This window comes from Aegilops tauschii, chromosome 6 (genome assembly GCF_002575655.3).
Source record: "Aegilops tauschii subsp. strangulata cultivar AL8/78 chromosome 6, Aet v6.0, whole genome shotgun sequence".
In the NCBI taxonomy this organism is placed as follows: Eukaryota; Viridiplantae; Streptophyta; class Magnoliopsida; order Poales; family Poaceae; genus Aegilops; species Aegilops tauschii.
This window is the reverse complement of record NC_053040.3, coordinates 67,459,694-67,472,055: the sequence shown is the minus strand read 5'-3', so window position 1 is coordinate 67,472,055 and position 12,362 is coordinate 67,459,694. Positions and strand designations below refer to the sequence as shown.

Genomic DNA, 12,362 nt, shown 5'->3' with positions numbered 1-12,362 from the left:
TTGCCCGGCCTCTCTGCCATTGACGCCACCACGACGCCTGATAACGTCACCCTCCTACGCGAGTCCCTCGCCACACATCGGGCGCCGAGTCTCCACTGCGCCACGCCGCCGAGAAACGCCGCCATTAATGTGTAGGATGAATCACCGCTCCACCAACTATTCCGTCCACTGGTCCCTCGAGCCCGTGAACACGTCCAAGAATGACGCCGCAAGAGGGAAACGACACAATAATGCCGCCATCATCTGATCTACTGATCTAGGGTTTCCCCCGGAGGTAGCAGATAGTGGTCTGGAACTTCTCAACAGCGATGCATTCAACAAGGGAACGACACCGAATAGTGTCGCCATCGCCGGCCTCGGCAGCAGCCGCGAGCAGGTCTTCACCTAGATCTGTTCCAATGGCCTTCATCAAGCGTCTTGTTCCCGAATCGTCCACCACCGCGGCCGCCGCGGCGCCCGTCGCGAGTCCACAGCCACCAACACATCCTCCGCCGTTCGGGGCCGCCGCCCCGGGATCTAGCCCTCGCTGGCCGCCGGAACGAAGCCACCGAGCCCCATCGAGGGCGGCCAACGGGGGCGGAGAAGCTAGATCCGGCCAAGCCTGGCTAGGATCCGGCCTCTCCCTGCGCTGAAGCCACTCCCGCCGCCCTGCATCTCGCCCGCGCCCGAGGCGACGCAGGCAGCGCATGCGCGCACAACGCCGCGGAGAGGGGAAGCGCCCCGCCGCCACTTTCCCTGGGGCGCGCGCGGACTTCGCCCGCGGCCCCTCCAGTGGCGGCAAAGCGAGGGAGGTGGCGAGGGGGACCTGGCAGCGGCGGCGCTAGGGTTCCCCCGTGTCGATGTGGGAGTGTTGATGTGGGCTCGCCGGCGACGACCCAGCCACATGAGAGGTAAGGGTGGATGACGGGTGGGCCCTCCATCCAACTTAACAGGTCAACAAATGATGTTTACAATTTTGTGCCATGTCAGCGCTTATAGAGGGCCTGGCTATCAGAAATCAGATTAATCACTTTAAATCGGTTATCAGTGTTTATTGAGAAAATTAGCAAGAAAAGAGGTGGATTTTTTAGGCGTGCAAGAAATGTGGGGGCAATTCCGGATGAGAACTTCAAATGTGGTGGTTTTTTGCAATTCACTCGCATTTGGGAGAGCAACTAGTTAACGAGCGCTCCTTCAGTAGGCTCACGACGATCAGGCCCACTTGGCGCGCTCTCGGCCGCCCATCACGTGTCGCGCTTTGGGCGCTCCCTCTGGATTTTTTTTATTTTTCCACACGCGTTTTCTGCTTTTTAAATTGTTTTTTTGGGTTTTTTCGACGTTTAAGTTTTCCACCGGTCTTCCTTGACTTTTGGAACAAAAAAAATTGCAAGAAAAAACGCTTGGTTTTGCTTCCGCGAGAGGCACGGTTTTGCTTTCTTGAGAGTCACGGCCGTGACTCTCGGAAACAGATAAAAAACATGTTTTCTGTTTTTTTTTCTTTCGTGAGAGGCACGGTTTTTGCATTTGAGAGAGGCACGGTTGTGCTTTCGCGAGAGGCACGGCCGTGCCTCTCGAAAACGAAAAAAATGCGTTTTCTGTTTTTCCCTTCCGCGAGAGGCACGGTTTTGCTTTCGCGAGAGGCACGGTTGTGCTTTCACGAGAGACACGGCCGTGCCTCTCGGAAACGGAAAAAAACGCATTTTCTTTTTTTTCGCGAGATGCACGGTTTTGCTTCCGCGAGAGGCATGGTTGTGTTTTCGCTAGAGGCACGGTTGTGCCTCCTCGGAAATGAAAAAAACGAGTTTTCTCTTCTTTTTTCTTTCCGCGAGAGGCACGGTTTTGCTTCCGTGAGAGGCACAGGCGTGCCTCTTTCGGAAAGGGAAAACCCCGTGCTCCCGGTTCGGTTTTTTCGTCCGGTTTTTTTCGTGAAAAAAAGTTCGTCAAAATCTACCAACATGAGATCTAGTTTTGAAGGTCTCGACGCGAGGAATCCAAAGGTGAAAATGGTTCGAGATTTGGACGCACGGTTTAAGAGATAAAACGTTTTGAATAAACGAATCTACGAAAAAAGGAAAAACTCTCAGGTTGCGATAAGTAGAGCGCATGGGAGTGATCTTTGCAACGAGTACTCCTAGTGATTTCGGACATTCGGCCTAATTCAGAGGCGAGGAGACGGCCTGCCTGACTTGGGGCGCGAGATGCCTTGGCCTTGTTTTTTCATGTTTTCTACTTTTATTTTTTAGATTTTGTTTATACTCCCAAATATTCCAAATAAATACTCCCCTATTCATAATGCCAAACCTCACAAAGTTTGATCAAATTTGTGAAGAAAAATATTTACATCTAAAATTTCAAATATATATTATAAGATTTATCATAAGATGTAGTTTCATATTTTATAGTTTTTGTATTGTACATAAAAATATATTTTTCTATAAACTTGGTCAAAGTTTACAAACTTTGATTTTTTTTCAATCTATACCCACCATTATGGAATGAAGAGAGTATATTCCTACAAATTTTCATAAAATATTACCAAGCATTTGAAAAATGTTAAATATGTATAAAGAAAATATTTTTCATTTATACGACACATTTATATAAAAAATTCAATGGTATAAATTTTTGTGATCATAATTTAAAAATGTTAATCAAGCATTTGAAATAATGTTAAACAAGTATTTAAAAATGTTAAATGTGTATAAAAAGTTGATCGTGTATCAAAAAATATTAGTTTTTTATTTGAAAAATGTTAATCAAGCAATTATATTTTTTTGAATTTGTGTATAGAAAATAATGTTGACCATGTATTCAATAAATGTTAATCAAGCAATTGAAAAATGTTAAATTTGTATATAGAAAACAATGTTGACCTCGTATCAATAAATGTTCATCAAACATTTGAAAAATCTATAAAATGTGTATAGAAAAGGACTATGTATTGAAAATATTAATCTTATATTTGAAAAATAGTAATCAAGCGGTTGATAAAAGTTATTCAATAATTTTAAAAATGTTTTAAATGTGTATAGAAAAATTTGACCATGTATTAAAAAATGTTAAACTTGTCTTTAAAAAAAATTAAAAATGTTGTTGATGTAACGGAAATCAAAAGAAACAAAGAAAAGTGAAAACCCCAATAAGAACCGAAAAAGGAACATAGGAAACCAAAGCTGAGAGAAAATAAAAAAACCAAATAAACAAGTGCAAAAAGAAACCATAAAACCCAATAAATAAACATGAAAAAACAATATAAAACTGTTGAAAACAGAGAAATAAACAAAGAAAAACTGAATGAATGAGAAAGAAAAGAAAAACAGATGAAAACCATGAGAGAAACAAATAGAAATCAAAGGAAAAACTAAAAGGCAAAGAATAGCAACAAAAAAAACCCTAAGAAAATCAGAGAAGAAATAAGAATACCAAAGAAAAAAAAGAAAACAAACAAACACATCAGCGATATTTTTTGAGAAACACACATCAACAAATATACCGGCTAAGGAATTAACGAGTAACACGCTTTCGGGCCGGCCCATACGCATGCGCGCTGTAGGAAAGGTTCAAGCGAGACGGATACTAGTCGCGCTATATGTGAGGCATAGCATTCGTAGATGGAGGGACCTCGTAACCACCCCTATTCCTATTTATCTCTTCAGGCACCAGTTACTAGCACACATCCTCGATTCCATCTAATTTTTTTTCTTTTATCTATTATCTTTTCTGTTTTCCTTGTCTCTTTCCTTATTAATTCATAGTTTTGTAAGAGTGGCAACTTTTGTTCAAATTCGTGAATTTTTTTAAATTCATGACATTTCTGAATTCCTGAAATTTTTCCAATTTTATGATTTTTCTACAAAGTGTTTGAACTTTTTTCAAATTCATGGTCTTTTTCTAAATTTTAGAAAAAAAATTGAATTCATGAAATTATCAAATTCACGAACTTCTTTAAAATTCATGGACTATTTTTTGAATTCCTGATTTTTTTTTCTTTAAAATTATTATTAAAAGAAGAAGAAAAACATCAGAAACAGAACAAAAACTGGTGAAACACGAAAACCACAAGATCCCAACCCAAAAAACCAGAAGAGAACCTAAAACCGATATTGGGAGTATTTGTTTTGGGCCGGCTCAGTTCGCTAGCCAGAGGGAATCAAGGGTGTGCGCCAGTTGCCGGTAACAAAGTAACTGTCACCTGAAACGCTAAATATGAATCAAGCTAGGCTGAGAGCCTACTGATAATCTGCACGGAAAGGAAGGCCGGGTATTTAGCCCATTTCAGAGGGAGGAGAGGATTATTTCCCCCCTCCATCTTGGACTAACAGATAGCAATTTTTGCAATTTTTGGCAGTATAGAAATGATGAATTTGTGCACCGGAATTATCAATGGGATCATAAAGAATAAAAAAGCTTCACATTTCATATAATAAAAGCATCGCATTGAATAAGTTTGCAAATCAAAACGGGCACACATCAACCAAACCTCACCAGCCTAGAGCATTGGTAGTATCAAGTCAATTCATAATCACATCCATGTGAGGACCACTTGCCTATAATGTTGATTCACGCACACCTGCAGGAACAACATACTCCTTGTGTCGTTCTGGAATTATTGGCACATAATCTAGATGCCGGTACCAACGAACAAAGGGGAGAACTAAAAAAAAAATCATGGAAGCGAATATAATTGTAAAAATGCCATAGTAGCAACAACAATTGTTGGAACCTGCGCCGTCAACTGAACCAAACCTTAGCCACAACACAATGTAGAGCACGCCTAGCCCAGAGGTGCGCCCCAACTCCTAGTAGAATGAATGGTAGGGAGAATCAGCGTCACTAGACAAGTAACACATGGGTAAGGGTAAAGATGATTACACATTCCTGTGGAGCTTTCATCCCTAGGGGGCTGTTTGGTTCCTAGCCACACCTTACCACACCTAACCTTAGGCAAGTTTGACCAAGTTAAGCGGGTGTTTGGTTCTAGCCACACCTAAGGCATGGATTTTTTTAATGAGCAGTGAACCCCACATGTCATAGACACAAAAAGTGTGGCAAGATTCTCTTAGGCAAGCCAAAGTGTGGATAATAATTTAAACAACTCAAGTAAGGCAAGTGTGGCAAAAATAATATGGCAATATAGGGCAAAGATAGTCACCATCCAAACAGCCCCTAGATATACCCTTTTATTTCGAAATGCAATATTACCTCCGTCCCATAATATAAAATGTTTTTACAAGCTATTCTAGCTATCACTACATAGAAAAGAAATTACAACAAACATGTCCAATCAACAGTTGTGTTTCAAAACAGGCAAGTGGCACCAACAAGCAGGAGATCTGGAGATGGTACTAGTAGTCGCAGGGCAGGAGCAATGAGTTTGAAATCGCTGTCACTTGCTTGCCCTGTAGCTGTAGGGTTTAGACGGAGCGATGTGTACGTACTAGGCACAGTGTTTCCGGTGGTGTCACATCGTGGCCAGGTAAGGGAGATGACGGGGCCATGTAATCCAGCTCAGTGGATATGCCCATCCATGGCATGTGAGCACGCATGGATCTCCATCCCTCCGTGGAAAGAGAAACAAAGCCCGAAATCCCGAGCTCATATAGTCATATGAACTGTAAAATCCGAATGAATAGTAAAAAAGTTCAAACAAAATCTGATTTCTTTTTATAAATATTGATGGATGTTTAGGCTGCCTGCAAATTTTTGTCATGAAATGACACTCGTGGAAATCCGGGGAAAATAAATAAAACCGATGCTCCAAAGTGCTCTCAACATTAGTTTTTTTGGAGCATCCCATTTTTTTACCTGACCTACACAAATTTCATTTCATCAACAATTTGCACATAGTTGAAATATTCATCAATATTTATGAAAGAATCAGAATTGTTTTTTTAATGTTCATAAGGGAGCATCAGCACAAACACAACCAAGAAAGACACAAAAGAAATAGAGGAAAAAAAGATCACCAAGTGGCCACAGTCTCAGGGTGCCTGCTGCGAGGAAAGACGGCAAGCAGCATCATGCATCGCGTCCATCATCAGTCCTAGTTTCATGGTCGTGTCTCCTCCTACGTGTGTCTGGTTGGCCCTGGCCTGAATAAACCCAACCAGTTTCGGGGCCTTCCAAACAGGCCCTAGAGCATCACGGATAAAAATCCATAAAAACTTTGCTGTTGTGCAGGAGAAGAGGATGTGGGTCCCCATCTTCAGGACCCCACATATGTCGGCCCACTCAAATGAGTCTTATAATATATCCACCCCCCCCCCCCCCCAAGTAAAATCAGCATAAAAAACCAGAATTGTTTTATTTTAAAAAAATACTGTTCATAAGGGAGTACTCCACTTTTTTTGCGATCGACCTTGTTGACTAGCAGTCATGTCCACGGTGGGTAATGCTACAACAGATTCCCGCCAGATTCAAAACATTCAAACAAACCAATTGCTGCAACTGCAACTGCACACAAGCAAATCAAAGTGCCAAGCCAACACGCAGTCTGCACAGATGGAAATCATCACAAGCAAAACTCCATGGACAACATCTCGCTTATCCTACAGTAATTAATCAAGCATGACTGACTGCATCTATCGCTGCTCACCAGGAAGGGAGGTCGATCGATTGATCCATCACGAGATGGAGTTCCTCCACCTCCTCTGCGCCTTCCTGGCCGCCTCGCCCTGCGCCCCCGCCCCCGCGTGCCCGTGCCCGCCGCCGGGCCCCGCCGCCTCGGCGCCCGTCATCTTGGCCAGCCTCCCCAGCTTCTTCCACCCGTTGCTCCACGCCGAGGGCCCCTGCTGCTGCTGCGCCTTGCCGCCGGCCTTGCCGCCGTGCTCGCCCGCCGGCGACTGCGTCACCTGCTTCTGCAGCGCGTCCATGTCGTGCTGCAGCTCCAGGTACTTGGCCTTCATGCTCTCCAGCTCGAACTTGAGCGTGTTGATGTCCTTCTTGGCCGCCGCCCAGCCCTCCTGGAACGACTGCGGCGTGGCGTCCAGCAGCTGCCGCCGCGTCGGCGCCCCCCCGTCCGGCGCCGCCTTGAGCGCCGACGACCCCGCCAGCGCGTTGCTGATCTTCACCTGCTCCGAGAAGAGCACCTGCACCACCACCCGCAGCGGCAGCCGCTCGTTCTGCGCCGCGTGCATGCACGCGTCGAACGACAGCTTCTGGCAGTCCATCACCCGGCACAGCCGCTTCCGCTCGTGCTCCGTCAGCGCCGGGTGCGCCTTCAGGTACGAGTCCACGGCGCGGTACAGCCCGTCGTCGCAGGCGCGCGCCGACTCCGGGAGCGACTCGGCCAGCACCTGGAACTTGGTCAGGGAGAGGTTGCGGTCGCGGGACACCTCGGAGAGGTAGCTGTCCAGCAGCCGGGCCACGCGCGCCTTGGCGTTCAGCCCCAGCCCCGACGACGACGACGCCGCCGCCGCCGCCGCTGCGTTGGCCGGGGGCATCCTCGCGCCCGCGGCGGAGCCGTAGTACTCCCTCTCCGGCTGCGCGTGCGCCTCCCCGCGCCCCGGGCTGTACGACGACACCTGCTCCGTCTGCTCCTGCACCAGGAAGTGCTCGACGAGCCGCTGCACGAGGTCGACGTCGTAGGCGGTGTCGGCGCGGCCGACGGAGGGGATGAGGAGGTCGGGCAGCGCCGCCTGCTCGAGCTGCATGCCCACCCGCTTCTCCAGCTCCGTGACGAGGGCCGGGGCGGCCTTGAGCATGATGGCGAGGCGGAGCAGGCGGAGGAGGAAGCCGCAGGAGACGCTGTCCCGCTGCGGCGGGATGATGCTGATGAGGCTCTCCACCACCATGCGCTGCTCGCGCGCCGGCGCGCTGGTGGCCACGTCGTCCTTGCCGCCCGGGCCGGCGATGATCATGTGGAGCCCGCCGGCCGCGGAGACCTGCGCCCACTGCTCGTCGACGCCACCGCCGGCGTGGGGGACGGCGTCCTTGGTGAGCCCCGGCAGCCATTTCGACGCGTAGTGGGTGATCGCCGCGCCGATGAGGTCGAACCGCATGCCTGTAGCTCCGCCGGCACAAAATGGTTCAGAACTCAAAGATAAATCTGTTCCCAAGTAAAAAAATCTGAGTCAAATCTAATAAATTTGTTACCTTTGACCTTGATGGCGGTGACGACGCGCACGAAGTGGTCGATCCGGAGAACGGACACGTCCTCGAACCACCAGTCGGCGGGCGGCACGGGCTGCCCGCGACCGGGGCTGGACTCCTTGGAGCCGCCGCCGCCGCCACCGGCGTTGTTCCAGCGGGGGCTCGCGGCGCCGCTCCGGGGCGGCCTGCCGCTGCCGGCGCCGGTGTAGGCCCAGCGGACGCCCCTGGGGTTGGCGCAGGCCTTCCAGGCGATGGACTCGCTGCAGCGGCGCACGATCTGCAGGTTCTCGGCCCAGGGCGAGAGGCCCTCGCAGCTCTTGAGGACGACGATGGAGTCGCGCCAGGAGGAGAGCACCACGTAGCTGAGGAACGCCTCCGTCTTGAAGATGAGGTTGCCCTCCTCCAGGTCCTCCGTCATCTCCAGGTACTCGGCGGCGCAGCGCAGCCCGGAGATGTTGGACGCCGTCAGGTCCACCGCCATGCCGTAGCAGAACCTGGCGGCCAGCTCGAAGGAGTCCGCGCCGCCGGGGAGGTCGTCCAGCTCCGCCACGGCCGTGTCCGGGTCCAACGCCGCCGCCGAGGCCGCGCCAGTGGTCGACTCGTAGATGACGCGGCCCATCTTGCCGCTCCGGGAGATCATGGGGTACTGCCCGTACGTGCAAGTGCAACGCCGTGTGATTAATCAACAAATTATACATCGATTGTACTGTTGAACTGAATCAACTCGTGTGTAAATTACAAGGACGCGCGCCAAAAATTGTTGTCTTGCTGCAGCGCAAGAGCAGATTTGAGAAACTAAAAGGCTTCTATTTGTGGCACTGCGTGCGCACAGGTAGAATGTCTAATGATTGAGCTGCTGGCCGGGTACCACTGGTAGTCTAGTACGTACCACTACTACGGAATTATGGATGATTCTCTCTGTTGGAAAAGAGGAAAGAAGAAGAAAGGCTGTACCTTGTGAAGATGGAAGCTCACATCGCCCACTTTGACAAGCAAATCGCTGGGGATATCGCTGTTGACATACCTGCTCAAATTGCAGGGGAGAAAGAACATACAAGACGACCATCAGCTCAAGTGCACACATGGAGACCTCCATATCAAGACGGATCCCACAACCACATACCAAGAATGATCTCTGCGAACGAAGCCGTCGCTCTTGAGCCCGTCGTGCCGGTCAGAGCCGCCGACTCCGTGGACGGGGACGAGCCCCCGCTCGCCGGCGTCGCTCTCCGACTCCCACATGCTTCTCCGGCCTCCTCTCCTCTACTTGCGCGGGGCTTCTCTTCTGCGGAGCATGCAAAATAATGAACGTGTAAATATGCATACATGCATGTATCTGCAAATATGTAATGGAAGTTACTGGACATACGTACAACTAGCTAGAAATTCTCCTCCGATCTGGCTTTGCCGCTGCAGCTGGATTCCAGAAGAAGAAGAAGAGAGGGTAGAGTGTGAGAGTGGAATGATGCGTGAAGTTGTGGACTGAAGGTTGGCAGCAAGGTCGTGATAGGAGAAGAGTATCGAAGATTGGTCCCGATGGATGGGGTGAGATGGAGAGACCACATGGAGTGTTTGTTTGCTTGCCACCTAGCTAGCTGCCTAGGGACCTGCCTATATATTGGCCTTCTACCATATTACTACTCCATCTGTAAAAAAATATAAGAGTACTTCTTAGAGCATCTACGGCCGTGATGGACAAATCTGAACCCTCAAACGTCCCTAGACGCGTCCGCGGACAGTGACCGGCCACGCATTAAAAAAACACATTCCACATCCGGATACCTCAAATTAGAAATGTCAAATCCATATTATGGCATGCAACACAGCGATCTTTGAGCCAGACGGCCTCCTCCCATGAGCGGCGAAGCACAAGCCGGACGGCCATCTCCTCCCGGGGGCCATATGGGATGAGCTTGGGGTCGACCGATCTGGATGTGAAGGACTTGGATCCACTGCCCACCACGTCGAAGATGACCGGAGACCGCCCGATGGGAGTTTGGGTGACGGAGGGGAGTGGAGTGAAGTGGCCAGGATTTGGTCCGGCAAGTGGATGGAGATAAATAAATGTGGGGTCTCGTGGGCCAGCATGGTCCGGATCCGACGTAACGGGCGTGGGCGCCCTATATCCGCCTTATATTTTGGCTGGATACGAGGGATGCCGGTCCGACCGGATGTTTGAAACTCGTTTGAGACGTTCCTTTGGGTCAAAATTCCATAACAGATCAACGACCAGGCGGGCCGTCCTGGCATTTGAAGCGAGTTTGAGGAGCCCAAATGCTCTTAGCTGCGCATGTGTCGCCCAGCCGGCTTGTGGAGCGTCTCCCGTTCATCTATCCACCACCATCCCGCTGCAGAAAGCTTTTCAAGGTCACTGTAACCTTGGTACGTGCTAATAGTAATTAACTGATTAATGGGGTGTACCATCTCTCTCCTCATGTGCAGGAGTGTGTCTTAATTTGGCCCTGTTTGGGCACGGGCGACGCTCCACAAGCGTCCCTTTTGCTGTCGGCAGGTACCGCCAGTCATCTGCTTTGCTCGCCGTTCAGTCACAGCAACTGACGGTTCAGGTTACCCAGAAACAGGAGCACACATGTTCATCCGGCAGTGCCGGTGATTGATTGATGTCAACTGTTGGTTCTCTGATGACTGAATTTTGTGATGCAGCGCATCTGTCTGGCCGGTAAAAGGGAAGGACGAACCTACGAGCGATTGCAATGTGGCGTCCTTCCTTTTCATGGGGAAATCGTGTGCCCCCTTGGTGCCGGATGCGCCATGCCGGTCGGCGTCGTGAACAAGGGACGACGACGTAGCTCATCGCGCTGCCGCTCGTGCGCCCATATGTACGTCCATGCCACACTGTCACATGACTATAGCGACATTGCTGGTTCTCGTCCGCTCCGGAGAAGGCTGGGATTGCACAGCAGCAACCATCCCATTTTTCTGGCGGTGGTCCAACGTCTTCTGTTTTCAAGGGACGCAGTCTTTATTTTTCTTCTAATAAGGGGGTTCGAGGCACACAACACATACACAGTTTGTAATCCGGCAATCCTACAAAAGTAATAAAAGACTGAAGAGACTCCCCAAGAGCATCTACAATCGGAACCCCCGTTTCCGGACAGGGCCAGGTCACAAAATCGTCACTCAACCGGACCTTTCAAAGGCAACCGAAACGAGTCTGTTCGGCACCTCTCGTATCTAGCCTATATTGTGGCGGATATAAGGAAGTTCGGACACGTCCGCCACATCGGGTCGCTCACACTGCAGAGGAGGCGTCAGGCATGGAGGTAGAGCACGACGGATTTGCATAGAGGACGCGGAGGCGGAGTTCGAACACACTCAAGCCGTGGAGGCGACGTTGTAGTTCGAGGCGGAGCAAGCGATCATCCTCGACTCGATCCAACCCGACCGGGAGGTGGAGTCAAATAGTTGTCGTCCACCTCACCAACATGAGGCGGGAGCGGCTCCTCCTCACAGACATTGACAATAAGGAAGAGAAGCCAGGCTTCGCCCTTCCGCCAATGACCACAGGGCCGGTATGTCTGGCAAGGGGGCCGTCTAAATCTTCGATGACGACGAATAGAATTAGGGTAGTTTCCTTGTTTGTTTCATGTAATATGTTGTACATATGATGAAAACATGGATGTGGTTGAAATGGCGGACAAATGATGGGTGGGCCGACTCTGTCAGCGGACGCGTCCGGACATGTCCGTGGATGTTTAGGGGGTCATATTTGCTCAGTCTAGTTGTATATGCTCTAAGATGACGGTGGAGTAATGCGAAGACTATGCCATTGCTATGTAGGCTAAAAACCTTTCCTCAACTTACATGTAGTTTTATTGTTCACCTTAGCTTCCTATCCTCCGTGTCTTCAAATTATCATATCTATATTTACTCGTTTCAAAATGTAGAATAAATTCATATCTCAAGTCGAGACCATGCTATGCTTGTTGCTGCTGTGATTGGGGAAAGTGATGGTGACGACACATGATGACATTGATTTAGGGTGTGTTTGGTTGAGGAACCAAGTGGAATGGAACGGTTCCGTTCTTGTGTTTGGTGAAGATAACAAGATGGAATGAAATGGTTCCGTCTTGGTGTTTGGTTGAGCAGATAAAATATTAGAATGTGATGAATTTAATTCAAATTACTTGTATAGGAATGATGATGTTTCCAATAGCATATCTATAAAATTTTCACATCACTAATTTGCATTTTCAGTTGCAATTTATTCAAAGTTGTATCGTATTTCATTTGTATTAAACACCTGCCCATTTTCAAGTTATACACACACG

At 49.1% G+C, this 12,362-nt stretch overlaps 1 protein-coding gene across 3 annotated transcripts; it reads right to left on the bottom strand.

Annotated features, from left to right (window-relative positions):
- Positions 1-5,887: 5,887 nt before the first annotated feature.
- On the bottom strand, positions 5,888-9,660 carry LOC109767078 (coleoptile phototropism protein 1). 3 transcript variants are annotated; one of them, XM_040391919.3, is made up of 6 exons: positions 9,444-9,655; positions 9,194-9,355; positions 9,025-9,094; positions 8,074-8,716; positions 6,575-7,981; positions 5,888-6,112 (listed from the first exon to the last, which is right to left on the bottom strand). In XM_040391919.3, exons 2-5 carry the CDS (start codon positions 9,310-9,312, stop codon positions 6,603-6,605), a joined length of 2,211 nt encoding a protein of 736 aa, XP_040247853.1. In that variant the 5' UTR covers positions 9,313-9,355; positions 9,444-9,655; the 3' UTR covers positions 5,888-6,112; positions 6,575-6,602. The 3 variants fall into 3 exon arrangements, with proteins under 3 accessions (XP_040247853.1, XP_020181422.1, XP_020181423.1); XM_020325833.4 differs by lacking the exon at positions 5,888-6,112 and having other exon boundaries at positions 6,267-7,981; positions 9,444-9,660; XM_020325834.4 differs by lacking the exon at positions 5,888-6,112 and having other exon boundaries at positions 6,267-7,981; positions 9,440-9,650.
- Positions 9,661-12,362: the final 2,702 nt, after the last annotated feature.